We start from the raw sequence: 27,507 nt of genomic DNA, 5'->3' as shown, positions 1-27,507 counted from the left end.
GCCCCTCCCTCTGGGTAACGCTGCCCCTTCCTTCCTGGTAACTCCGCCCCTTGTTAGCAGTGACTCCACCCCTCCTTCCCAGTAACTCCGCCCCTCCTTCCCAGTAACTCCGCCCCTCGCTCCCATTAACTCCGCCCCTTGCTCCCAGTAACTCCACCCCTCCTTCCCAGATGCCCCGCCCCTCGCTTCTCAATGGGAACAATGATATAGGAATGTAAATTGTTATTGTATTGAAGATTTCAGTGGTTTGGCAGTCGGTTCCTTGGACCAGAGTTTGTTAAATGATTGTGTCTGTCCTGCGCTGTGCTGCATGCGACCCACTCACTCGTGCCCTCAAAGGGACGTGCGTTGCTTGTGATCAGCATCTCACTGCGTATATGTGTGTGTTGTGCACGTGTGTGTGTGTGTGTGTGTGTGTGTGTGTGTGTGTGTGTGGCATGTCTGGCATGTGTGTGCCACGATTGAGGCCCAGGGAGCCACGGGATGAGCACGAGGAGTGGAGACTGCGATCAGCAATGGGTCAGCGAGTTGATCCCCACAGTGAGTGTGAGCCGGTGTGTTGGCAGTCGCTGCATTGTTGTCGCTGTTCTCACTGTGTTGTTGTTGTTGCTATCACAGGGAGCCCCCGGGGAGCGTGGAGCACCTGGTATCAGCGGCCCCAAAGGTACAACAGGTGACCCTGGGCGTCCCGGAGAGCCAGGCCTGCCTGGTGCCAGAGTAAGTGACTGAGGAGTGAGCATCCTCCCCCCACCCCCCGCACAGCCCCCACACGCTCAGCCCCACACACTCACTATAGCCCCCACACACTTACCCCCACACACTCACACCCATAGCGCTCACACCCTCAGCCCCAGCACCCACACACTCACCCCCCAGCACCCACACACTCAACCCCAGCTCCCACACACTCACCCCTCAGCACCCACACACTCACCCCTCAGCACCCACACACTCACCCCCCAGCACCCACACACTCAACACACATTCACCCCCTGCCTGATGCTATCTTGCTTGGCTCAGTGATGAGAGCGACGGCAGATATCTCTCTCCAACACTCTCTCTCTCTCACACTCACTCTCTCTCTCATTCCGCAGGGTTTGACTGGTCGCCCTGGAGATGCCGGACCTCAGGGCAAAGTTGGTGCGTCTGTAAGTACGAGTGACCGTCTCTCTCATGTCAGGGCCCTGTCTGGAGGCACAGGCTGAGGGCAGCCATGAGCCGGGAGGTGTTATTGGGATTGTGGCGTCGTCGCTCTCTCTGGGGCCGGAGAGTGTGGGTCACTACCAACATCACAATCCAGGCTGACATCCCGAGGGGCTCAGTGCTGGGGAGAGGGGCGGAGACCCTCATGGTGACTCGATTATGCCAACTCCCTCCTTGTCGATCTCCACAAATCCTCCCTCCACAAACTGCGGTTCATCCAGAAACTCTGCAGCTCGTGACCCCCATCACCCTCGCCCAGCTTCACTGGCTCCCCATCCCCCCGGAGGATCGAGTTCAACCTCCTTGGGGTTGGAGAGAGCCTGGGTGTGGGGATGTCAGGGTACTGGGGGAAGTGGGCTACCAGGGTGGGAGTGTCAGGTGGGGTGGAGAAGGATTGCCAGTGACATGGTATGACGGGATCTCTCTTCTCTCTCCCGCAGGGAGCTCCAGGTGAGGATGGACGTCCCGGGCCCCCCGGCCCCCAAGGAGCCAGAGGCCAACCCGGAGTCATGGGATTCCCAGGACCAAAGGGCGCGACAGTGAGTATTGTTCTCTCCACACTGCGCTCCACACACTGAGCTCTCACCACAAACCAGCGTCACAATACAGTGGATCTCTTCAACACCAGGTCCCCGTGTAAGTGCAAGTGTAGCCATCTGTGTTTCTGACCCCCATCCCCTCTCTCTCTCTCTCTCTCTCTCTCAGGGCCAGGCTGGCAAAGCTGGTGAGAAAGGTCTCCTTGGAGCTCCAGGACTCAGAGTAAGTTACCTCCACAGAAGCTGATTTAAAATGATGAGTGTCTCCCGTGGAAGGCTGGTGCTCCCTCACTCCCCCTACCCCACCCCGCAGCCTTCTCACTTCCCTCCCACCTGCTCACCCCATCAGCAGCGAGGAAGTGTGTGCGCGTGTGCCAGCACTTTGGGATGTCCTCCTGACATGAGAGGCGCTGTGCAAATGTAATATGTTGTTGTGACACAGCGAGCAGTGTGTCTGTGGTGTGTGTCTTTGTGTGAGTCTGTGTGTTTTGATGTTACTCTGTAATTACTACTGTTGCTGTAAACCCTTCAATTACATCCTCACTTAGTGAACCAAATTAATTGTCTCCTCCTCTCCCTTTTCTCCCTCCCCTCTTTCCCCCCCCCATCCCTCCTCCCCCAGGGGTTACCGGGTAAAGACGGTGAGACAGGAGCACAGGGACCACCAGGACCATCTGTAAGTTCAACATTTTTTTAACCTTAAAATTTGACGTGTCTCAAGGTGGATTGTGGGGTTCCCAGGCTGGGGAGCTGGGGGGGAGTTGGGGGGTTGGAGGCAGAGAAGGGGAGTTTGGGGAGCTGGTGGTTGGGGGGATGAGTGGGGGGGTATTGGGGAACTGGGAGAATTTGTACCAGAGATGTTGATTGTGTTACTCACTGCTCTGTGTAGGGACTGGCTGGTGAGAGAGGAGAACAAGGCCCCCCGGGCCCCCCCGGGTTCCAGGTCAGTGTCAGCGACGCTCACATTCCCTCCTAACGTTGTTGTGAAGATTGCGAGTGTGAACGACTAACCTGGGGTTGCCGTCGGTGCCGAGGAGAGGATGTGGTATGAGCGGCTCCCGGTCGGGGTCGGTGTGTAACTCTGTCTTTGTCTTCTGCATCCAGGGCCTGCCCGGACCCCCCGGCCCCCCAGGTGAAGGTGGCAAACCTGGTGACCAGGTGAGTGACTGTCAGAGCTGTGAGGGGTGTCCCCTCCCTCTCGCTTCCTGTGGATATAAAACTGAGTGCCGTTCTGCGCCGAGCTCCAACTTCATCCCCACCTGACCACTCACTTGCTCCGGCTGACGGCAAAATCAGCAATGTCCCCATCGAACCATCTGAAAGTGCCCCCTCTCTCCCCCCCACCCTCCCTGGAGCAGTACCCCACCCGCCCGCCCGGCCCTCTGCTCTGAGCTTGTTTTCCTCTCTCACCACAGGGTATCCCCGGTGAGGCCGGAGCCGCTGGTCTGACTGGTCCTCGGGTAAGTTCATGTTACACCTCACTGTTACACACACCCTATTACATCCTGTTACATCCCCCGTTACGCTCCCTATAACACTTCCCCCCCCATTACATTCCCCCATTGCACTGCCCTCCTCCCCATCCCACCCCCCTGGTACATCCCCCGTTTACACTCCCCCTGTTACACTTCCGCATTACACACTCCTATTACGTGCCTCCGTTATACTCCCACCCCGTTACATTCCCTCCCCCACCCATTACACTCCCTCCAGTTACAATCCCCATTACATCTCCCTGTTAAATTTCCCCCTTACACTTCCCCGTTACACTCCCCTCACTACACTCATTACACTCCGCATTACAATCCCAATTACATCCCCCCATTACATACACACACCCATGTTACACTCTCCTCCCCGTTACACTCGCCCCCATTACATCCCCCGTTACACCCCCGTTACACTCGCCCCATTATATCCCCATTACATCCCCGCCATTACATTCCCCCAGTTGCACTTGCCCCATTACATCCCCGTTACACCCCAACCGTTACACTCCCCACCTCCATTACATCCCCCGATTACATCCCTGTTACACTCCCCCTGTTACATTCCCCCATTACATCCCCATTACACTCCCCCCATTACATCCCCAGCATTACACTCCCCCGTTACACCCCCACGCCCACTGTTACATGTCTGTTTTGGCTGCAAGGCCTGTGTTCACGTCTGTTCCTTTTCCTGTGCAGGGAGAGCGCGGCTTCCCAGGTGAACGTGGATCTCCGGGGCCTCAGGGTCTCCAGGGGCCTCGCGGGCTCCCAGGGACCCCTGGTGCTGACGGCCCGAAGGTGCGTTCCACCCCAAAAACTCCAGGCAGCAAGAGAAGCGGGGGAGAGGGGGAGAAGGGGGACTGGTGTAACTTGTCGGATTGTGTTGCAGGGAGAAGGTGGGGAGGTGTGGGGTGGGGTGGGGTGGGAGCAGCGGCTGACGGGGGTGGATGGGAGGGCTGAGGGTGGGGGGGAGCGGGGGCCAGTGTAACTTGCAGTGTGTTACGGGGGGAGGGGAGGGAGTGGTGGGTGGGGTTGGGGTGAGTGGGGGGCCGGTGTAACATCTGGTTGTGTTACAGGGAGCAGGTGGATCTCCAGGCCCTAACGGAGCACAGGGTCCCCCCGGGCTGCAGGGAATGCCGGGCGAGCGAGGCACAGCTGGGATCCCAGGAGCGAAGGGCGACCGGGTGAGTGAGAGACTCCGGCTCCCTTCACGTTTGATGCAAAAAATCACCATCTGTTTGTGTCCCAGCAACCGAGAGCCCAGGAAGGGCAGTGTCTGTGTGGATGGTGGGGAGTGGGGGGGCACAGGGGTAGGGTGGGAATATGGGTGGGAGGGGGAATTGAGGGGTGATTTCTGGGGGGCTGATTGTATTCCCTCTCGGCAGCCCCTCAGTTTCTCTGTTCTGATTTCAGGGCGACTCTGGTGGGAAAGGACCTGAGGGGGCACCGGGCAAAGATGGCGCAAGAGTGAGTATCAGCAATCGTTCACATCACAGCTTCTCCCTCTGCATTTCATCTTTCTTGCGGAAAACAATAAGCGGAGATGGAGAATTCTAACCCTTCCTGCTCGCTCACCCATCTGTGTGTGTGTGTATCCGTCTGTCTGTGTGTGTGTGTGTCTCTCTGTCTGTCTGTGTGTGTGTCTGTCTCTCTCTGTCTGTCTCTCTCTCTCTGTGTGTCAGTGTTTAATATGTGTGTCTGTTTCTCTCTGTTTATTTGTGTGTGAGACTGTGTGTTTAATACCCGTGTGGGTCTGTCTTTCTGTCCTGTATGCACACGCACGCACACACCTCCCTGGCAGAGAGATCTGGAAAATAATCTGTTTTTCTGGAATCTGTTTTACAATTACAAAAAAGACCTCACTTGTGTTCCCTCCAGACTAATGCTCCGGCTTTGAAAGTCCTGATTTAAAGTTTAATAAAATCTTTGCTATTTGATGTAACGCATTAACACGCCTTCAGGTCGTCTCGAAGCACTTCACAGGATATACTGTCAAGTGTAGTGACTGTATATTTTGGGGCAAAACGTTCTAATCTGTTAACGACACAGTAGAACTGGCTCCACGTCCTCTCCCCCAATATCTAGAACATCGCCCTCTGTTGGACACAGACTAATTCAGCCCCGTCTCAAACACTCACGTTTATTCCTCAAACCTTATTGAACTTGTGTTTGTGACATCTGTCTGTGTAACATTATATCAGATATACTGACGTTCGGCTGGTCATCCCGTTTCTGGTAGTTAATTCAGATCCTCATCCGTCAGTCCAACGTTAATTGCCCGAGTCTGTCTCATGCTTTACCCACCCCCCCCACCCCCACCTCCCTCCCTCCCATGGGACATGGTTAAGGCGCTAAATCAAATGCAAGGATTATTATTATTATTATTATTATTAAACTCACATTGATCGGCGGTTGGTCTCACTCTTTATGGGACCTCATTCAGGGGCGTGGAATTTGGCTGTGACATTGTCCATCTCTGTAGTGACATTCCTGGGAATGAAAGGGATTCCCCTCTTACTTTCATCCCATCCCATCGTGTCCGGAGTTAATGAAGCTCAGACATTGGTCCCGAGGGTAGAGCGGAGCAGATACATCGATGGTTTCTGTTGTCGTCAGTCATCCTGACTCTCTCTCTCTCTCTCTCCAGGGTTTGACCGGCCCCATTGGACCCCCCGGTCCCGCCGGCCCCAATGGTGAGAAGGTAAGTGATCATTAGCACCGCACTCCGAGCCCGCACCCCTGCCCCCAACACCTTCTCCCCTCCGCGACCCCCACCGAACACCTTCTCCCCTCCTCCTCGAGCACCGCCTCCCCCACGAACTCCCACCCCCCACCCCCCCTCGAACACCATCTCCCCTGAGCGCCGTGTCTAACCACCTGAGCGCCATGTCTAACACTGATCTGTTCTCTCTCTCTCAGGGTGAAACAGGACCTCGGGGCCCGACCGGCGCTGCTGGTTCCCGCGGAGCTCCCGTAAGTCAGTCTGTCCTCACACGCACAGTCACACACACAGTAACACACAGCTTCTCACACACACACAGGCTCACACACACAGTCACACACACAGCCTCTCTCACACACACACACACAGCCTCACATACACACACACAGCCTCACACACGCTGTGCAGCGCTGTAGCGGAGGTGACGTACGCAGAGAGTGAGAGCGCCTGTGCCTGGAGTAACGGCTGTTTGTGTTTCAGGGAGATCGAGGCGAGACCGGCCCCCCTGGCCCCGCTGGCTTTGCTGGAGCCCCTGTGAGTAAATAACCCACTGTTACAATCAGCGGCTCCACATGGAGCTCGGCTCTGAGCCCTTTCAATGGGATGTTTTGGGGGGTGTGTAACTGAGTAATATCTCTCCTCCTGTGACAGGGTGCCGACGGGCAACCGGGAGCCAAGGGTGAGCCAGGGGCCACGGGACAGAAGGGCGACGCTGGGGCCCCGGGGCCACAGGGCCCCTCGGGAGCTCCCGGACCACAGGTGAGAAACCTCCCTCTCCCATCCCGGCATCTGGCGAGAACCAGCCTTTACCTTTACAGTACCTGTACCTAATGATGTCCAGTCCTGCAGGTAGTGGTTAGAGCCCTCGCCTCGCAAGCCAGAGGACCTGGGTTCAATTCCCGGGCGGGCGGGTCAGGGTGAAACGTAGTTTCCTTACTCCACACACACGCCTCTGTCCTGCCAATGTGAAAGGCGATATACAAATGTCATTTTGTTTGCCATCAGTAAGTAGGAACCCGCTTGTTAGTCGATTGGCAGATCACTTTCACGAGGGGTAATAAATAATCCCTTAAAAAAAATAATAAATTGGTCACTCAATCCCCGACTGTTTATGGGACATCGCTGTACGCAATTGGCTGCCGCGTCTTGCCAACAAAATACAGACACTACACTTCACAGGGTGTCCTGTGAAGCACTTTGAGATGTCTCAAAGTCGTACAAGGCGCTGTGTCAAATGCAAAGATTATTGTTAATATTAATTCTCTTTGTCCAGGGACCGACTGGTGTGACTGGGCCTAAAGGAGCTCGCGGAGCCCAAGGACCTGCGGTGAGTGTGTGTGTGTCTGTGTGTGTCCGTGTGCGCGGGAGGAGGGCTGTCTGTTGTCTGTGAGTGTTTGTGGGGGAGGCTGTGTGTGTCACAGTGGCTGTGCGTGTGGGGGGGTGCTGTGTGTGAATGTGTCAGTGTGTGATTGTATGTGGGGGGTAGCTGTGTGTGTCAGGGCGGCGGTGTGTGTGTGGGCACAGGGGATTGTGGGGTTGGGGCTATGTGGGGTGGGGGTATGTGCTTTTGTATGTGAGTGTATCAGGGGGGCGGTTTGTATGTGGGGTGGGTGCTGTGTGAGTGTATTGGGGGCAATGTGTGTGGGGCGTGGGGGTATGTGGGTGTGTGTGGGGGTGGTTACTGTGTACATATGGGGTGGGGGTATCTGGGTGGGGGTGTGGAGGGGGGTTACTGTGGGGCAGTGTGTGTGGGGGTGGGGGGGTGTGCCTTGCTTTAATCTCTCTCTCTGTCTATCTCTCTCAGGGAGCCACTGGTTTCCCAGGAGCCGCAGGCAGGGTGGGGCCCCCGGGCCCCAATGTAAGTACATTCAACATTTTGTAGCTTTGGATTGTCTATCAGAGCTGACCAGACATAAGGTGTCTGACACACCCCATCCCATCCTTATAGTCTCTCTCCCCACACACTCCCCCAGCCCATCCCTACAGTCTCTCCCCCCATCACACTCCCCCAGCCCATCCCTACAGTCTCTCCCCCCACCACACTCCCCCAGCCCATCCCTACAGTCTCTCCCACCCACACACTCCCCCAGCCCATCCCTACAGTCTCTCTCCCCCCCACACCCCTCCAGCCCATCCCATCAGTCTCTCTCCCCCACACCCCCCAAGCTCATCCCTACAGTCTCTCTCTCTCCCCCCCAAAGCCCCAGCCCATCCCTACAGTCTCTCTTCCCCCACACACACCCCCAGCCATCCCTACAGTCTATCCCCCCCCACACCCCCTACCCATCCCTAGTCTCTCTCCTCCCAACACCCTCCAGCCAATCCCTACAGTCTCTCTTCCCCCAGCCCATCCCCAGTCTCTGCCCCACATTCAGCTCTGGAGTGACCCATCATTTATTTATTGTGCAGCCACTTGGCCCCGCCTCCCAGGCCCCGCCCTCCATAGCCCTGACCACGCCCCCTATGGCCCCACCCTCCATGAGCCCTGGCCACGCCCCCTATGGCCCCACCCTCCATGAGCCCTGACCACGCCCCCCATGGCCCCACCCTCTATGGCCCCTGACCACGCCTCCCATGGCCCCACCCTCCATGGCCCCACGGCAGCACAGTCACAGTGGCTTGTGGTCAGTGTGAGGTGTTTGTGATTAACTGAGTCTCACCATCTGGCCTCGAGCCTGTGGTTCCCAGCAATGGCCCCTCACTGCCCTGTGCTGGGCTGTGAGGCTGGAGATGCCACGTGTGAGGCTGGTCTCTGCCCTGGTCACTCCTCTCAACTACAACAACAACTTGCACTTATATAGTGCCCTCCACACCGGGCGGTGTCCCTGAACTCTACGCCAGTGATGGTGCCGTAGCCACATTCCCTCCGTGCTGCCCTCTAACCCTCTCCTTTTCCCACAGGGAAATCCAGGGCCAGTTGGTCCTCCCGGTTCTCCCGGCAAGGATGGCCCGAAAGGCTTGCGTGGTGACCCCGGGACCGCGGGAAGAACTGGTGACCCCGGGCTACAGGGCCCGGCCGGCGCTCCCGGTGAGAAAGGAGAATCCGGTGAAGATGGTCCTCCTGTAAGTACATAATAGCCAACGTCCACCCAGCTCTGGCCAGCGGTTAGCACAGCCCTCGCGGGTAAATACCATGTCACTGACCCCCACCCAGTCACTAACACTGACCACCATCCGGTCACTAACACTGACCACCATCCGGTCACGAACACTGACCCCCACCCGGTCACTAACACTGACCACCATCCGGTCACTAACACTGACCACCATCCGGTCATTAACACTGACCCCCACCCGGTCACGAACACTGACCCCCACCCGGTCACTAACACTGACCCCCACCCGTTCACTAACACTGACCCCCACCGGTTCACTAACACTGACCCCCACCCGGTCACTAACACTGACCCCCACCCGGTCACTAACACTAACCCCCACCCGGTCACTAACACTGACCCCCACCCGGTCACTAACACTGACCCCCACCCGGTCACTAACACTGACCCCCACCCGGTCACTAACACTGACCCCCACCCGGTCACTAACACTGACCCCCACCCGGTCACAAACACTGACCCCCACCCGGTCACTAACACTGACCCCCACCCGGTCACTAACACTGACCCCCACCCGGTCACTGACCCCCACCCGGTCACTGACCCCCACCCGGTCACGAACACTGACCCCCACCCGGTCACAAACACTGACCCCCACCCGGTCACGAACACTGACCACCATCTGGTCACTAACCACCACCCGGTCACTAACACTGACCCCACCCAGTCACTAGCACTGACCCCCACCCGGTCACTAGCACTGACCCCGACACGGTTTCTAACACTGACCCCCACCCAGTCACTAACACTGACCACCATCTGGTCACTAACACTGACCACCGCCCGGTCACTAACTGACCGCTGTTTTCTCTCCTCAGGGTCCTGATGGTCCTTCAGGTCCCCAGGGCTTGTCTGGGCAGCGAGGTATTGTGGGGCTTCCTGGTCAGCGAGGAGAGAGAGGCTTCCCCGGCCTCCCAGGACCCTCGGTGAGTATCAGCCTCTGTCACACAGTCACAGGTACAGCCTCTGTCACACACGGTCACACACAGTCACAGCCTTATCATACATAGTGACATACAGTCATATACAGTCACAGCCTGTATTACACACAGTCACAGCCTCTGTCACACACAGACACACACAGTCACAGTTACAGCCTGTATCAGCTGCTCAAGGCAGTGTGTGACCATGAGCCTTTGGCAGGAGGTGTGCATGTGCCGATAGGCTCTGACTCTGTTCTGCTCCTTGTCTAGGGTGAACCCGGCAAACAAGGAGCTTCTGGTGGTGCCGGAGATCGGGGTCCTCCTGGGCCTGTCGGACCCCCTGGCCTCACCGGCCCCTCCGGCGAACCTGGACGTGAGGTTTGTGGACATTTCCTAACTTTACCATCAATCGTCCGGTGTTGCCTTTCAGCCACTCCACTCTGGAACATTCTTCCTCTATTCCTCTGCCTCACCCTCCTTCCCCATCTTCAGATCACACTTGAAGACTTTCCTCTTCGACCTATGGTGCCTGCGGTCACTTCCCCTCTCCCCCCAGTTTGGCGTCGTGCTCCATGTGGAGTCCTGTAGCTCAGTGGTTAGAGCACTCGCTTTGCAAGTGAGAGACCTGAGTTCAATTCCAGGCAGAGGGCGAAACCTTGGGCAAGTTTCCTTACTCCACACAGAGCCTAATAATAATCCCTCCAAAACCCAAAACAATAATAAATTGGTCATTTTCAATCTACGACTGTTTGTGGGTCATTGCTGTGCGCAATTGGCTGCCGCGTTCGCCCACAAATATACAGTCAATACACTTTACAGTGTGTTCTGTGAAGCGCTTTGGGACGTCCTCCTGATGTGAAAAGCGCTATATAAAATGCAACGATTATTATTATTATTATGTGTGAGGGGCCCTGTGTAAATGCAAGTTGTTGTTGTAGTTGTTGTCTTGTGCTCTGACAGTCTATGTTATGTGTCTGTGTCACAGGGGAACCCTGGTGCTGACGGACCTCCAGGTCGTGATGGATCCACTGGGATGAAGGTAAACGCTGATTACCGGCTTCGCGCTGACGCGGTTGCTTTTATTGTGGGTTCAGGAGTCTCTCCTCTCAGTGTGTATCACATCGTCCGCAACCACACGCTCACACCTCAGGGACGATGCACATTGTGATATCTGGGCATGAAAACACTTCCTCAAACTCTCGCGCTGACAATCCTGTGTTTATTGCCTCACCATCCAGGGGCAATAATTTTTCATTATACTCAAAAACTCTTTCCGAGGTTGTCCCTATCTGTGGCTCCCATTCCTTTTCTATATTAGGCCCCAGGGATGGGGTATAAATCTGACCAATGGGCCTTGTCTTTGTGTATAAATCCCTACAATCCCACTCGCCTCTTTATGGCCTTTTCTATTGACTTCGTAATAATCCCTTCAAACAAAATGAAAAATAATGATGCGGTCATTCAATCCACGACTGTTTGTGAGTCACTGCTGTGCACAATTGGCTGCCGCGTTTCACCCACAAAATACAGTAACTACACTTTCCAGTATATCCTGTGAAGCACTTTGAGACGTCTCGAAGACGTGATAAGGCGCTGTATCAAATTCAAGGATTATTATTATTATTGTCATTTTACCATCACCATCATCCCTGACCTCTCTCTCTTTCCCTCTGACAGGGCGATCGAGGTGCGACAGGTCCAGCTGGTGCCCCCGGTGCCCCTGGTGCTCCCGGCTCCCCAGGACCTGTTGGGCCAACTGGCAAACAAGGGAATAGAGGAGAATCTGTAAGTACCAACTTGGCCGCAGCATCGCTTCACTGTAATGTATAAATCAATACAGAGGAGAAAGTCAGTCATAGACACAATACAGATAGGAAATGACCATGTGTGTTTGACTGGCTCAGGCAGCATTGCTCTCACCTCTCAATCAGGTGTCTGACACACGGAAATTCGTCACTGTGACCAGCCGGGTGTCTGACACACACTGAAACACATCCCCGGAGGGATACACCCTGCTCACTTAATTCCAGAGAGGATTAGGCACAGGTTCACAATAGCCAAGGACTTGGACGTTAAGACTATTGTAAGATTTTATTGTGATGTTGATTTCGGGGCTCGGTGTCTCTATCGCACTGATGCTCGACACAGATCTGAATGTTTTATTCTCCTTGTTACAGGGAGCTCAAGGTCCAATGGGTCCCCCTGGACCGGCAGGTGCCCGGGGAATGCCTGTAAGTACCTCACATACACCCTGAACACGTACACCCTGAACACATACACTGTAACAGATAGTAAAAAAAACCAATCAGCTGATATTTTTTTTTCTTCACACTTGAGTTAGCGTGAGTCAGTGTGTACAGTACTGAGGTGGAGAGATGTTTGTTAAGTCAGGGTATCAAGGGATATGGGACAAGGGCGGATAATTGGAGTTGAGGTACAGATCAGCCATGATCTTATAGAATGGCGGAAAAGGCTTGAGGGGCTGAATGGCTTACTCCTATTCCTATGTTTATATGTTTCTGTTAAATGTTGCAGAGAGTTACAACACAAACATATTGGACAATAGAGATGGCGGACAATTACTCCTCAGTGACAGCAGCTAATGTAACATCCTACAGAAAGCTAGGAACAGAAGGAGGCCATCAGCCCAGCCAGCCAATTCCACCAGTTTAGATCTGGGCACTAGTTTAGATCTCTCACACTCTCTCTCTCTCTCTCTCTGTTTCTCAAACACCCCCATTGATTGCATCTATCCAGTGTTCTGGGGCAGAACGTTCCCTGTGTGTGAGGAAGCTCTTCCTGACCTCGGCTGTGACCCTTGGTCTCGGCAGCTTTTGGAGGGAATGTGACACAGTCACTGTCTGTTCAGGAAGAAGTTAAGGATCTCACGAGGTACCCCTGGCCAATATTGCAGCACCTTCAGTGATCATTCACAGCCCTGGCTGTGTAGTCCTCACTGTGTGCAGAGGCTACAAAACCAGTCACTATACTTAGGGAGAATAATCATATGAAGTGTTTTGAGATGTTGAAGCCCAATGACTTGCGATGTGTGGAGAGCTGGGAAGCTCTGTGTTCCTCTGTGACTGAGCTCAGCCTCTAACCTCCCTTCTGCACTGTTAGGGTCCTCAAGGTCCTCGTGGTGACAAGGGTGAAGCTGGCGAGACTGGTGAGAGAGGTCAGAAAGGTCATCGAGGCTTCACTGGGCTGCAGGGCCTGCCCGGACCTCCTGTAAGTACCGCCCGCAAAGAAGCACCGTGTCGCTGCGAGTGCCATGTCGCTGCATGTACATGTCCTGTGTGGCTGCGTGTGCCATATTGTTGCATTTTACCGTGTCGCTGGGTGTGCATGTTACCAAGTAGCTGCATGTGCCATGTGGCTCCGTGTACTGTGTGGCTGCGTGTTCCGTGTCGTTGAATGTTACCGTGTCTCTGCGTGTGCCATGTCATTGCGTGTTACCAGGTCACTTTGTGTTACGATATCACTGTGTGTAACTGTGTCAACTCATATGCTGAATATAGGTGTGCCATGTGGCTGCGTGTGCTGTGTGGTTGCATGTGCCATGTTTCTGGGTGTGCCGTATTTCTGGGTTGAGCCGTGTGGCTGCGTGTGATGTGTGGCTGCGTGTGACGTGTGGCTGTGTGAGCAGTGTCTGTGTGTGGCTGCGTGTGCCGTGTGGCTACATGTCCGTGTGGCTGCGTGTGCCATGTGGCTCAGTGTGCGGTATGGTTGCCTGTGCCAAGTTGCTGTGTGTTTCAGGTTGCAGTGAGTGCTTGTTACCCTGTCGCTGCATGTTACCATGTTGGTGCATGTGCCGTGTGGCTGCGTGTGCCATGTGGCTGCGTGTAGCTCAGTGTGCCATGTGATTGCCTGTCCCATGTCGCTGCGTGTTCCAATTTGCAGTAAGTGCTTGTTACCGTGTCGCTGCATGTTGCCATGTTACTGCATGTTCCGTGTCGCTGCGAGTGCTGTTACCGTGTCTCTGTGGCTAACTGTCTCCTCCTCCCCAGGGCACGGCTGGTGACCAAGGTGCAGTTGGTGCTGCAGGTCCGAGTGGTCCCAGAGTGAGTCAGTTTTACTGTTGCTCCACCCACACCAAACCCCGCCCACACCAAACCCCGCCCACACCAAACTCCGCCCACACCAAACTCCACCCACACCAAACTCCGTCCACACCAAACCCCACCCACTTAAACCCCACCCACTTAAACCCCACCCACACCAAACCCCACCCACTTAAACCCCACCCACACCAAACCCCACCCACACCAAACTCCACCCACACCAAACTCCGCCCACACCAAACCCCGCCCACACCAAACCCCACCCACACCAAACTCTGCCCACACCATCTCTGCCCACAACAAATGCCATCCACTTGAAACTCCGCCCAATCCAAACTCCGCCCTCACCCAAGCCAAGCTTCGCCCATATCCTCACCTCTACATTCTACCCCCTCAACCTGAAGGACTCTGTTCTCGTGAACAATCGCCCAGATATCACTGCTCACTCACCTCTTGGCTGTTTGTGGGACATTGATATGTGCAATTGGCTGGACACTTTTTCAAACAACCACAGACACTATACTTCACAGTAAATCCTGTGATGCGCTTTGAGAAATCCTCCTGACATGAAAGACGTTGCATCAAAAACAAGAATTATTGGCCACTGTTGTTCTTGTTGTTGCCTAATGGTGATTCTTGTGTCTAGGGTCCTCCTGGTCCAGTTGGCCCGTCTGGTAAAGATGGCTCTAATGGTCTCCCTGGTCCTATTGGCCCACCGGGTCCTCGAGGTCGTGGTGGTGAAGCTGGTCCATCTGTAAGTATCTCACTGGCTTCATCTCTACAATGACCGTCCCCCTACACTGACTGTCCCTTTAACAGCTCCAGTAGCCTCTCTGTAGCCGGACTCGTCAAGTTAATAACCATTTAACGCAGCTCATCAAAGTTTGATGATGATTCTCAAAGTTGACGATGATTCTCCTCCCACAGGGGCCCCCTGGTAACTCAGGTCCTCCCGGACCTCCTGGGCCTCCTGGTCCAGGCATCGACATGTCGGCCTTCGCTGGCCTCTCCCAGCCTGAGAAAGCTCCCGATCCCTTGCGGTACTTCCGAGGTGACCAGGCGTCTCCATCCCTTCGCCCTCACGACGCTGAGGTCGATGCCACTCTCAAATCCCTGAACAACCAGATCCAGAACATCCGCAGCCCAGAGGGCAGCAAGAAGAACCCAGCCCGTACCTGCCGCGACCTGAAGCTTTGCCACGCAGACTGGAAGAGCGGTGGGTGTCAGCTGTGAGCGCGGGAGCTAAGTGCTGTGCCTCTCGCGTGTGTAAACCTCGGGCACAACTGCTCAGATCTGTGTAGATTCACTGTTTGGTGTTGTAAATACCCGGAGACTTTCTGTTATGGAGGAACGTTTCGTCAGGTTTGTAATCTTGATCTCTTTGTTCCACCGCAGGTGATTACTGGATCGATCCTAACCAGGGCTGCAGTCTGGATGCCATTAAGGTTTTCTGTAACATGGAAAGTGGCGAGACCTGTGTCTATCCCAACCCCTCAAGTATCCCACGTAAGAACTGGTGGACCAGCAAGGGCAAGGACAGGAAACATGTCTGGTTCGGTGAGACTATGAACGGCGGCTTCCATGTAAGTAGCTTAAAGATTTCCATCGTGAAATAGGCAACAAACATTATCATCTTTTCTCCACCCCATCCGCCCCTCCTTCGGCTCCCATCCCCAGCTCAGCAGTATCGAGCTCTTTGAGATGTCCTTCCAAAAAAGTGTTGTTTCTGGAAGGGAAACACAAACATATTTGTGTGGCGTATGTGGAGGCTGCGTCACTATGTTGAGGCTGTGTCATTAAGTGGTGTATGTGGAGGCTGTGTCACTAAGGTTCAGGAGAGTCTTTCACGGATGGTGGATTTGTGGATCTTGACGTTTCTCTCTGTTCTGTCACAGTTCAGCTATGGTGACGACAGCCTTGCCCCCAACACTGCTGCCATCCAGATGACTTTCCTGCGTCTCCTGTCCACTGAAGCCTCCCAAAACATCACCTACCACTGCAAGAACAGCATCGGCTACATGGACAGAGCCACCGGCAACCTGAAGAAAGCCCTCTTGTTGCAAGGCTCCAATGACATTGAAATCAGAGCAGAAGGAAACAGCAGGTTCACGTACACGGTTTTGGAAGATGGTTGCACGGTGAGCCTCAGTAACGTTTCTAAAACTGCTTTAAAGGGACAGGACCCTGCAACATTTAAATAAGAATGAATTGATAGCTTGAAAAATCCAGGTGAAGGGCGGAGGATCACAGCACAGGACACCAAATAGAAAAGATTGGATAAGTCAAGGCCCTTTGGTGACCAAGCTTGATTTTTAAAAGCCTGTAGATGGTGGGAGGAAAGGAATGTAGAGGAAGGAAAAGCATTCCAGGCTTGAGGTTCAGAGAAAGAATGAGATGAATTTTAATTTGGGCGACTGGGGCAGGGTGTACTTGGAGCTTGGAAGGAACAAGAAAGGAAAATTCAGAGGTAATGAAGATGGTAAAGTATTGCTTAATAAAGGGAAGAGAGAGGTTGAGCCCAGAGGTGAGAGAAGAACTAGTGAATGAAACAACTCATGATGATAATAATATTAAATGTATTCTTGACCCATCACCGCAGGCACTTACCAGCTACATTGAATTACACATGCGCAGTGTAGATTATTGATTAAATCAGATTTTATACGACTTACACCAATTGCCTGTAACTCGAGAGGTCACGTAACTCATGTTATTGTCCCGACTGATATGACTTATGTGGGTTTTACAGTATTAATATGTATTAATATCAGTGCAGAAGAGAGAGTCTGAGTATCTTGTGATCTCGTTAATGAATGTATTTCCATGTATTTTACAGAAACACACTGGCAAGTGGGGGAAGACAGTCATTGAATACAGGTCACAGAAAACAACTCGTCTGCCCATTGTAGATTTCGCACCGTTGGATATTGGTGGTTCAGATCAGGAATTTGGTGTTGACATTGGCGCAGTCTGCTTCTTGTAAAATAATAAGGACCTGAGTACTTTCCAATCACTCCTAGGACTTCTGCACTGAATGGCTGATTCAATCCATCACTCCATTCATCCACACGCTTACATTTTGGATTTCATGGCCTAGTTGGACAGACTGCGAAAACGGTTAATTTATTTATTGTTTTCCTGTAAAATCTTCAGGTCAGGTGGACGTGTTACTGATATCTGTTGAAGGTCCCCCCCCTCCCCTGATGTACCAGCGTGGGTATCACTAACATTCAAACCGTACCAGTCTGTAAAAAGGTTACGAGCGGGAGACTGTAAACTACAATGATGGTGCTATGTTGTAAAACCAGTCTGTAACATGGAGAACAGTTGATATAAAAAATGTGGAAAGTACAAGTTGATCTGGGCTTTTTTTTTGTGGATTTTTTTTTTTGCAGACTTTGAGAGAACCGTTCCAGCATTTAACTTTGCCCGCCCTCTTTTTCTACCAAGATGCAGGAAGTTTAGAACAATCTAGAACTTCCCCAGTTTAAGCTACCTCACACTAATGATCTTGAAGGGACTAACACACAGTGGCGAGGACAGCAGCTGGGAACGTCCCGACGATCATTCCATTCCTGATAATTCTAAAGGTGCTACTTTTTTGGCTTCTCGGTTCTCCTTCTGTGGCAGGTTTAGTGATCTCGAGGGACCCAGTCTAAACTGGACGGTACTCAATACAACGATTGCGAAGCTGCCATAGACAGTGTAGCAGAAGTCTAACACCGAGGACCAGCCAATCGATCGTTTGAACGTAAAATAAATCAGTATTTTCAGCCAAAACTCTTTAAGCAGATGATATGTGTGGACCATTAGCTGGTGAAAGCCTTTCACAGAATATTTTTCTATGTTTTCCAAAGTTAGGCATGTGGATAAATTAATCCTTTTTCCTACCACCTTTTTTTTCCCTAATTCAATGCGTCTCTTGCTTCCGTGCAACCTTTTCTTGTAACTAGAGGGGAAAAAAAGAGGTAGACAATTTGAGGGGGGGAAACAAACCAAGGATATGGTACTATTTTGTATATGTAAAATAGTTCAGATGTTTTTTAAATATTTTGCAATCCTGGATTAAGCATGGTTAGGGTAGATTTGCCCGTCACAACACTAATGATCTTGTTTTCTTGTGAAAAGATTCTGTCACTTTGTATTTTTTCTCAACCCACTACCCCTTCTTCGCAGCAATAAAGATAGAAGCTTTTCTATAAAAAACACGTTTGTTTGAATTTTTTTTGTTTGTATTAAATCTATCCTACGATGTATCTTTGTTGAATGTTTTATCTAATTCTGGGATATTTCATGACAGAAAAATGAAACGACACAAAATAAAATTAATTTTAAAAAATATCCACCGTGGCTTCAGCTGTTTTTTGGTTATTTGTGGCACGTGAACAAGGCAGATCAGTGGGACAGAATTCAAGAGAAATTCTGCACTTTCTTTACATAATACAGGTTAACATGATATACTGCTGAATGGCACCCCAAATCCAAAATATTTCTCTAATAATCCTTGCATTTCATTTAGTGCTTCATCATGTTGAAACTTGATAGTGCTTCACGGGATTTATTGTCAAGTGGAGCAGCCAATTTATCCACAGTAATGTCCCACAAACAGCCAACAAACATGAACACATTTTATGATGGGAATTGTTGTCCAAGATTTAAGGAGAAACTCCCTCCTCTTTTCAAATAGCACTGAAGCCATGTATATCCTCCGAGCCTGTGATTGGGAATCTCAGCCTGTGCTCACCCCCCACCCCACCCTCACATATACACACCACACACACAGGGCAATAAGTAACGTAACAACTTTATGGGACAGGCTCTGAGCATCAACACAGGATTTATTTTGAAACATCACACCATGTAAAGCAACTACTTACATAACCATCACCAGAGATTTGCTTTACCTTCATTTCTGGGCAGATTGTTAGCCTAAAATCGGTTTAACAGCCTTCCTGTAATCAGATTAAAGCTGAACTCTGCATGTGTTCAACACAAGCTTCCCACCTCCCACGGTGCTTCGCTGCCCCATTACAGCTGGCTGAATCAGAAGCCACTTTTACATCTGCAATGTGACGGTGGCCACAGTAATTGGCCATGATTAGTTACACTGCACATTGCATTCCGCTGATGTTTTTGCGACAGGAGGCTTGAATAGGGAAACATATTTGGATTGTAGTTAGTGCTTTGTTCGGCTACAGAGAAGTGCAAGCCGCCAGCACAAACAAAACCATATTGTGGTAAGTTGACACAGGACAGCTTTAGTGCAATTGCGATTGGGCCCACTTTCCAGATTGTATACAGCTTAATGTTTTCCATTATGACTTGCATCATTTTAGTGCTGGAATGAATCATGGCTCTCTTTCATACACTCAACCTTTAAGCAAGGCCAGGGCCAACATTCAAAGTAGAATCAGGAAAATCCATCAGGACAGAGCCTGCAGGATTTGTTGAAATATTCAAGTCATAGGTCTATCGAGAGATAAACAGAGTTGAGAAACTTTTAAAGTTGTTGATGGAGAGGAAAGGAAAAAGATGATGACTTAGCATTCATCTATGGTCACTTTGCTCGGGTTTATTGCCATTTCCTGTCAAGCTCCACTCTTTAATTAGAATGTCTCCAATTATGACTTTGAACTCATAGTAGAGACTGATGCTCCAATGCACTGCATCCAGCTAATAAGCAGCCCAAGCAACAAAAAGTAAAATAGTAATTTTATCCTGAATTTAGAAGCTCCTCCACTTGGAGATTGAATACCTTTTCACCCTTGATATTTAGAGTTCTGTCTAATACGAAGTATGAGCTGCCTTTCTGTTTCAATACTTCTTAATTATCTTTGTGTGTGAATTGGCACGACAATGTAGCATGTTGGGCAAGGCCAAAGAGCAATTTGTTACACAGACTAGACCTGCTTTGGCATTAATGACCTCAGCGATAGAAGAACACTTCCAAGCACAATCAATTTAGATGTCCCTTGGGATCCACTTTAAACTAGGGACCAATCCAGAAGAAAGGAGTCCTAATGGAAGGAAAACAACTGCTCTCCACTCCCCGTACCTAAACAGACTCTCGATCTGTAAGCTTCGGAATAAAGAATCAGGACAAATTGGGTCAATCTTTTATTTGAAAAGTGCAAATCAAGATAACTGACACTTTACAGTTAAACAGTACCCATCAGTGCAGTGCTACACTATTACAGTTTTATCAGACTTCCCTCTCCCCCATGCCCCCCACCCACTTCCCTCCTCTTCCTCCCAAACCAAAAACCCTAGAGAAAGCAACATCACAGGTTTAAGTTAAAGCCACTCTACAGGAAGAACAAAAAGTGACTGAGAAAAGCACCCATGATTACACCCAGGTTTTCCAATTGCTCACCTACTGCATTGCCTATTCAGAAGGCCACTGCTTAAGCAAGAGGAAAGGTCACTTATTACAGATTTATATGAGTCCAATGAAGCAATAACTTCATCCTCAGAAATAACACTTTTAAACAAGTCAATCATTTGTAAATCTCAGCCCTGAGCCCAAGTATGTTTTTGGAGTATCTTAGGCGGACATTGCAGAACTGTGCAGCAAACACGAGCAGGAGTTACAGTTAGACGATCGCATTGGTTTTCGTGGCATTAGAGGTAATGATGCATGCATTTGATATGATACCTTATCACGTCTTCGTGACGTCTCAAAGCGCTTCATCAGAATATGCTATAAAGTGAATTGACTGCATATCTGTTTGTGGGCAAAACAGATAGCAGAGATCCTAAATGAGGAAAGATTTCACAATTAAGAGCAGAGCTCAATCACTCTGTGGATTGTTTCTTTTGGCTGCTGAAGACTACAATTAGCATTCCACCGTCCTTAGGAGGCTGTAGATTACCTCCCTAATAACCCAGGGATGGAGTTCAATACTTGTCTTTTTTAAGAAGTGTCAACAATCTCCATCATCTTTCTAATCATTTTCCCTGTACTAGTGACTCCAAAATGCAAGAGAATAATCAACCCCTTTCAGTGAAGAAAGTGACTAGGTTAACCAACCAACCTTTGAAAAGGATTTAATTCCACATCAAAGTTCCATCTCACAAGAAGTTTCAGTCGTTGCTTTCAGTTCCAAAATTGTACTTTTTAAACAATACAAAAAGAATTGGAATAAATTACACAAAATAGATCCATGTTATTTTTCACTTATACAAATATTAATATTTTCCACATTTTTATAAAAACACACTGGCGCCTTTCCTTTCCAACATCTTCAAATCTGCCTTCACTTGGCCTTGCGCCCAACAGGAGCACTGTTTGAAGTTGGAGTGGAACTAAACAGTCATGTGATCTCTTTCCCCTGTGAATCATCCATCGCATCCTCAATAGCAAGCCAAGAGTTTATGAAAACAGACACACGTCATATTAAGCTGGAAACTGTGTTGCTGTGAGATCAGCAGCCTTTAGAGGCCCTCTCCACTTCCATCATATGAAGCTACGGCTACTTTCACGTCAGAATAATGTGCAACAATGCAATCTAGTAGAACGTCTGCCCAAAAGAACTAGCTAACTTAGGGGTGGGGGGGGGGGGAATAGGACCAATAAACTCTAGTGAGCTAAGATAGCAATCACATTACTTCTCCCTTGTCGGTGCAGGAAACGAACACCTGATGAGGATTCAGTGTACAGCAACATTGAGCCTTGGATGCTTTAGAGTAATACTTACTAGAATACCAGAACAGTAGGAATCAGTTACCTAACAAATATTAATATTGTTGGAACCATTGATTGACTATAACAGCAAATGGAAACCTGTGGTTAAAGAAATAGATTTGAAACACAGGTGAATCTGATTAAAAACTGCCATGCTGTAGATTTTCATCAACACCTAAAGTGGGTACAATCCCTTCAACACAGTTTTCTCTTTCAACTGCTGATTGATCTGCAGAGGAATTTTATCCGGGAAGAATAGGATGGAAAAAGGTTTTACAAGGCACCTCACCTGGTCCACACCAGGGTAAGTCACTATCCAGGCCAACGTCACTCTAAACATTGTGATGCAAATCCCCAACTCACTAATTAGGGCACCTTGCTACTGGCAAAATAAACAATCCATTGATGCCCTCAATAGTGGCGACTGTACAAAAATAGAAGTTCCCGTCAAATAGAATGACACAGAAACTGAATGAAACCTCCACGTCCTTAGCCTACAATTTCATACAATTTTCAACTCAAACCACAAGCCAATGTATTGATGCCAGAATCACACACTGTTAGCAAGACAAAGCAGAACCTTAGGTGAAAAAAACAGGTCAGATCAAGTTGCTTGGATGTGAAAGAGCCATTCGTGACCTACAGTATATCCAAAATTCAATGTCCCCAAGGTGATCTTCTGTGTGCTGTGGAATTCGATCCACAGTCTAAATAGTGATAATCTTCCAGAGAATTCTGAGATGGATGCCCCAAATAAGAACTTTTTACAGTGGTTCTGGAAAAGAGGTGCAAAGTATTTTAAATATCAATATAACTAAACATTTCAGACAGACGCAAATCAGTACAGTATAGCAGGATAGCAGTTCTAACTTCTGTTAGGCTTTGAAGTTGGTATTCTGGGTATTATATATAGGGCATAGAGTACAAAGGTAAAGCAATAGTGCACAGTTTATACAAATTATTGGCAAAGAGAGGAAAGGGAAGTGAGGGAAAGAGAAAAACACAGGAGCATAATAATATTAAGCATGCCAAAGATTTTATTTATCAGCCGGGTGTCTGACACTTGAGGAAATCAAATACAATGCGTAGGAGTGTCAAAACCAGACTGAGTTCCATATCTGTATTCCATGTATAAATTGGAATTTGAACGGACTTGAACGGATACACACTTCTTTTACAATTCGTGAGATCATTAGGCAGAGGTTGGCAAGAGCCAGGTATAGGGACTTCAGAATGTGTCGGGGGCATTAGCCAACTGAAACTGCTTTGAATGTTAAGATCATTCTTACAATTGGAACATCTTATGAACTTTAGAGAAAAGAAATTAGTTATCCTTAGTTAAATGATTTTTTCAAAAGAAAGACTTACTGCATGAAGACAACAATATTGTGCACTTTGATGGAAGGCATTGTGCAGAACGTACTGTGGAAGAAGAGGAAAGAGTTAATAGTCATGGTTAAGATATAGCAGTCATATGCATAGACTGGGAATGAAGTCTTCAATGAGATTTTTCTCATCCATCAAGCGTTCTGGGACGCTACCCTGCATGAGGGACGCTATATAAATGCAGATTGTTGTTGTAGTAACATTAGCCAGAAGATAAATAGATCACACTGGTCACCAGCAACTGTACAGACCGCACCCCCACCCCACAGGATAAACCTGCAGAAATAGCTCCCGGTCCATTTCATTCAAAAGTTTGCAATGTTTAAATACATAAACCAGAAGATTTTTTAAAAAGGTAATTTCACATTTTAGTCAAATTCTAAGTGCTCGCGTAAAGCACGTGTTTTGAATTAAGGAACACGTGTGGAATTCCAGCACTTTTAATTCAGCAAAGCCCAACATGAAGATAAACTGGTACTTACTAAACATAGGCAAGAGGCCCACTAAATTCTATACGGACTGTATAATTCACCTACAAGATAGATTGAAGAGGAAAAAAGAAAAGGCAATCATTAAATTCAATGATGGGTTAAGTTTTTAAATTATCCTTGGAATTGAGATGCCATACCAAATCATCTCGGAGCACTTCAGAAGTTATTCTGTAAAGTGCGACTACTTATACACAAATGCAGCAGACATAATTCAGAATAATCTGAATACAGCAATATCCCATAAAAGAGACTTGAAGTGAATGACCAATTTTATCTGGATGATTATCTAGGACTCTTTGAGAATAGTGTCATGGGATCGTTAATGTCTCCTGAACAGGCAGATGGGAGTCTTGGTTTAACACCTCATCTAAAATACAACTTGCAGCAACTGGAGTGTGATTCAGCACCACATTGCAATGTCAGCCAAGAATACAAGCTCAAAGTCCTGAAACTGGGTGTAACCACACAATCTTCAGTCCACAATAAAGGTGTGGTTGAAGTAACACTATGGTCAGAGGTTAGTACTGAGGAGTAACTTAAACAACTGAAAATAAATGTGAATAATATTGTAGAATAGGATACCTGGCAAACACTGAACGAGGAAGGGGAGGGTGAGCAGTTCACTAAAAGCATTACCTGTTTTTCACTCAAAGGAGCTATTACAGAGATGTTTGTCAGTTGTGTTGTTCCAATCACTGTCTTCATATATTCAACCTGACAGGTAAGTGTGTCCACAGAAACTGAATAAAAATTAGAATTGCTAATGTTGAGGGTGCTCTGCAATGTAATAAAATGTAGTCAGGGTTTCAAACCTAGCCATAAACAGTAATTTTACTAAGATTTATGAATCAGTTAAACGTTTTTCCTCAATTTTGTCCAGACTGCATATGGAATTGTGTACTTTCCCATACATCATTTATAAATCTGCTTTGCAGTACAAGATTTAATCACTACACTTTTATCAGCAATGGGGCATGATCACAAGACACAAATGTCATCAACTGCATTAGCTACAGTTACAGTTTTCAACTTGGGTGTAAATATTGAAAACCAACTTGCTCTGCAGAAACTTGATCAAAATGGGAAATGAGAAATTAATTTTAACAAACTTTCCAAAAAGTCAAAGGGAGCGTAAGATAGCAGAACCTAGAGAAACAAATAGCTTTGTTATAGGTGTTGAGAAAAGGTGACAATCTCATTACCGTCATGTCAATAAAGACTCTGGAGTTATTGGTGTCAAAGTTTATCATAACTACTTTGATGCCATCATCATTCACAACCAGCGACCGGGGGAACAAGAAGAAGCCAGCCAGGCCAGATATCAACAGGCACAGGAAGATTGATATGAAGACATATAGTTTCCTGAAAGATAAGAGAAGTTAAGCAGTTAAACATTAAATAAAATTCCCTTCAGGAAAAACTTCAAGACCTTAGCATCTCTGTGGAAGAACCAAATATGTACAGTTACTGTCGGCTGTTCAGCTACTCTCAGGCTGAGACACTCCCAACCAACCACCGGCCGCTGCCGCCGCCGTGAGAGGACGGTTCACTGGGGAGGGAAGGAGAGGGCGGCTCGAGTATCCAACAGTGGAGACCAATCCCCCCAAATCCTTTAAAGACAACTTACGTTCTCTGCGGCTGCAGTCTCTGGTCACTGTACGGGATCAGGGCCACCAATTCATTCACCTGCCCTGCAATACAGGCAAAGGAAAAAAACCTCAGCTCTGATCCCACTTCCAATTATTTCTCAGGGGAGAGAAATCAGGAGGAACTCTGGTCTCTCTTCACGGTTAGGCTCTGGGGATCTTCGACAGCCATCACCACCATCACCACCACCACAAGAAACGTCGCCCTTCCGCCTCAGGATGTCAGTCCCAAGGCCCGCGCGCGGATAAACAGCTCTCAGCTCATCTGAAGGAGGAAACCGACAACACGTCGGCACTCTCACTGCAGCACCAGAGCCCGGATCGCGCTGTGTGGGGCTCTCAGACACTCATATTGTGGCTATTATTATTATTATCATTATTATAAGGACCTCTACTGACCGAGAGCCGAGGGGAGAGGATGAGCTGAGCCAATGCTGAGAGCGCGGCCCCGCAACTACGGTATTGGCCGCGCGATAATAATAATAATAATATAAGGGCCGCGCAGTACAGGATGGGGGGCGGGGAGGGGGGGGTCTCGGGGCGGGGGGGGGGGGCCTCGGGGCGGGGAGGGGGGGGTCTCGGGGCGGGAGGGGGGGGTCTCGGGGCGGGGAGGGGGGGCCTTGGGGCGGGGAGGGGGGGTCTCGGGGCGGAGAGGGGGGGGTCTCGGGGCGGGGAGGGGGGGTCTCGGGGCGGGGAGGGGGGGTCTCGGGGCGGGGAGGGGGGCCCTCGGGGCGGGGAGGGGGGGTCTCGGGGCGGGAGGGGGGGGCCTTGGGGCGGGGGAGGGGGTCTCGGGGCGGGGAGAGGGCCTCACTCCCTCCCTCCCTGTGGGCCGCGGCCGACGGTTAGTGACCGACCTTTGGGGATGCGGCCGGTGCCCTGGCAGCTCGGGCAGGTGACGCTGTCTTTCCCGGTGAACTCCACGTAGGGGAAGCGAGCGATGTCCGCCTGTCGGCTCTCCTCCTCCTCCTCTTCCTCCTCCTCCTCCTCATCTCTTAGCGCATCCTCCGCACGGCGGCCATCGCGGCTCTGCGGCCACCGGAGTCGCCCTGACAGCCGCGCGCCCATCGCTGCAGTCAGACCAGCGCCGCTGCCTAATATACAGCGGCGGGCGGGGGAGGCTGCGCGCGCACCCAACCGACACTCGGCCGCTGTCGCCGCGAGTCAGCCAAACGGCCCGTCCGCCCGCGCCTGCGCAACAGACGCCCCCCACCCCGCGCCTGCGCAACAGACGCCACCCACCCCGCGCCTGCGCAACAGACGCGCCCCACCCCGCGCCTGCGCAACAGACGCCACCCACCCCGCGCCTGCGCAATAGACGCGCCCCCCCCACCCCGCGCCTGCGCAACAGACGCCCCCACCCCGCGCCTGCGCAACGCGCACCGCTCCTCACCCACACACCCCCCCGCGCGCCTGCGCAAATTGACGCGTGTGCTGCAAAATGAGCGGGAAGACCCGGTGCCACGTCTGTCGCCCGTGAGTCATTTTTATTGCCATTTTTACGGCTGTAAATTATTATTATCGGTCCACAGAGAGAGAGAGAGAGAGCAAATACCTCAATAACAACAACAACTTGGATTTATATAGCGCCCTCCACGCCGGACGGCGTCTCAGAGCTTCACAATAGCTCCTCGTGAGAGCTGTCACTGATTGGTCATTAGACGTCTGACAACCGCAGGTCTGAGCCCTTCACAGATTGTGTAGTAGAGTCAACTGCTGTCATCCATCCAACACAAGTTCTTGTCCTTCGCCAAAGCTGCTTCAAAAGAAGTATGTGACTCTTTCTTTAAACCACTTTGGTTTAAAAGTATGTTAACGTTTAAACTTACATTGACAGACCGAACTAAGTCAGTCTGGTTCATAGCACTCTTGCCTCTGAGTCAGAAGGTTGTGGCTCCGGGTCCCATATCAGGACTTTGAACTCTAGGCCGATGCTCCAATGCAGTGCTTCGGGGACTGCTGCATTGTTAGAGCTGCTGTCCTTCAGGTGAGGCATTAAACTAAGATCCCATCTGTTTGTTCAGGTGGATGTTGACAATCCCAAGGCACTATTCAAAAAGATAAGGGATTGTCTCTTGTTTTTCTGGTCAACAATCCCCCAAATAAATGTGCTCATTCACAGACGATACTTTATGGACCATCGTTGTGCGCAAATTGCCTGCCGCATTCACCGACAAAATACACAGTCACTACACTATTTCAGTAATAATAATCCTTGCATTTAATGTTGCACCTTATCATGTCTTCTAGAC

At 50.2% G+C, this 27,507-nt stretch overlaps 2 protein-coding genes across 3 annotated transcripts in view; one reads left to right on the top strand and one right to left on the bottom strand.

Moving 5' to 3' along the window:
* The window catches only part of LOC103189947 (collagen alpha-1(II) chain), a 39,866-nt gene extending 22,745 nt beyond the window's left edge, over positions 1-17,121 (top strand). For both annotated transcript variants that reach the window (XM_042344211.1, XM_042344210.1), the window contains 30 exons: positions 619-717; positions 1,095-1,148; positions 1,644-1,742; positions 1,909-1,962; positions 2,362-2,415; positions 2,629-2,682; positions 2,844-2,897; positions 3,155-3,199; positions 3,929-4,027; positions 4,306-4,413; positions 4,643-4,696; positions 5,877-5,930; positions 6,149-6,202; positions 6,432-6,485; positions 6,603-6,710; positions 7,225-7,278; positions 7,756-7,809; positions 8,853-9,014; positions 9,886-9,993; positions 10,261-10,368; positions 10,976-11,029; positions 11,668-11,775; positions 12,168-12,221; positions 13,111-13,218; positions 13,998-14,051; positions 14,698-14,805; positions 14,979-15,267; positions 15,447-15,634; positions 15,947-16,189; positions 16,888-17,121. In XM_042344211.1, the coding sequence (XP_042200145.1) occupies positions 619-717; positions 1,095-1,148; positions 1,644-1,742; positions 1,909-1,962; positions 2,362-2,415; positions 2,629-2,682; positions 2,844-2,897; positions 3,155-3,199; positions 3,929-4,027; positions 4,306-4,413; positions 4,643-4,696; positions 5,877-5,930; positions 6,149-6,202; positions 6,432-6,485; positions 6,603-6,710; positions 7,225-7,278; positions 7,756-7,809; positions 8,853-9,014; positions 9,886-9,993; positions 10,261-10,368; positions 10,976-11,029; positions 11,668-11,775; positions 12,168-12,221; positions 13,111-13,218; positions 13,998-14,051; positions 14,698-14,805; positions 14,979-15,267; positions 15,447-15,634; positions 15,947-16,189; positions 16,888-17,034 (2,883 nt within the window). In that variant the 3' untranslated portion in view covers positions 17,035-17,121. The remainder of the gene's footprint in view (positions 1-618; positions 718-1,094; positions 1,149-1,643; positions 1,743-1,908; positions 1,963-2,361; positions 2,416-2,628; positions 2,683-2,843; positions 2,898-3,154; positions 3,200-3,928; positions 4,028-4,305; positions 4,414-4,642; positions 4,697-5,876; positions 5,931-6,148; positions 6,203-6,431; positions 6,486-6,602; positions 6,711-7,224; positions 7,279-7,755; positions 7,810-8,852; positions 9,015-9,885; positions 9,994-10,260; positions 10,369-10,975; positions 11,030-11,667; positions 11,776-12,167; positions 12,222-13,110; positions 13,219-13,997; positions 14,052-14,697; positions 14,806-14,978; positions 15,268-15,446; positions 15,635-15,946; positions 16,190-16,887) is intronic.
* Positions 17,122-20,977: 3,856 nt separating this feature from the next.
* On the bottom strand, positions 20,978-26,355 carry tmem106c (transmembrane protein 106C). Its single transcript, XM_042344353.1, has 7 exons — positions 26,113-26,355; positions 25,240-25,303; positions 24,815-24,974; positions 24,249-24,389; positions 23,604-23,653; positions 23,104-23,157; positions 20,978-22,510 (listed from the first exon to the last, which is right to left on the bottom strand). Exons 1-7 carry the CDS (start codon positions 26,321-26,323, stop codon positions 22,393-22,395), a joined length of 798 nt encoding a protein of 265 aa, XP_042200287.1. The 5' UTR covers positions 26,324-26,355; the 3' UTR covers positions 20,978-22,392.
* Positions 26,356-27,507: the final 1,152 nt, after the last annotated feature.

This window comes from Callorhinchus milii, unplaced genomic scaffold (assembly GCF_018977255.1).
Source record: "Callorhinchus milii isolate IMCB2004 unplaced genomic scaffold, IMCB_Cmil_1.0 Scaffold27, whole genome shotgun sequence".
Classification (NCBI taxonomy): Eukaryota; Metazoa; Chordata; class Chondrichthyes; order Chimaeriformes; family Callorhinchidae; genus Callorhinchus; species Callorhinchus milii.
The sequence above is the reverse complement of the archived record's forward strand: the minus strand, read 5'-3'. Positions and strand labels throughout refer to the sequence as shown.

Bases quoted from the DNA above. Each gene is read 5' to 3' on its own strand.
- tmem106c (XM_042344353.1), bottom strand. From the start codon at position 26,323: ATGGGCGCGCGGCTGTCAGGGCGACTCCGGTGGCCGCAGAGCCGCGAT. The intron at 24,390-24,814 runs GTAATGAGATTG...ATTACATTGCAG, and splicing joins GAGTCTTTATTGACATGACG to AGCACCCTCAACATTAGCAA. The intron at 23,654-24,248 runs GTAATGCTTTTA...TCTATCTTGTAG, and splicing joins CTCCTTTGAGTGAAAAACAG to GTGAATTATACAGTCCGTAT.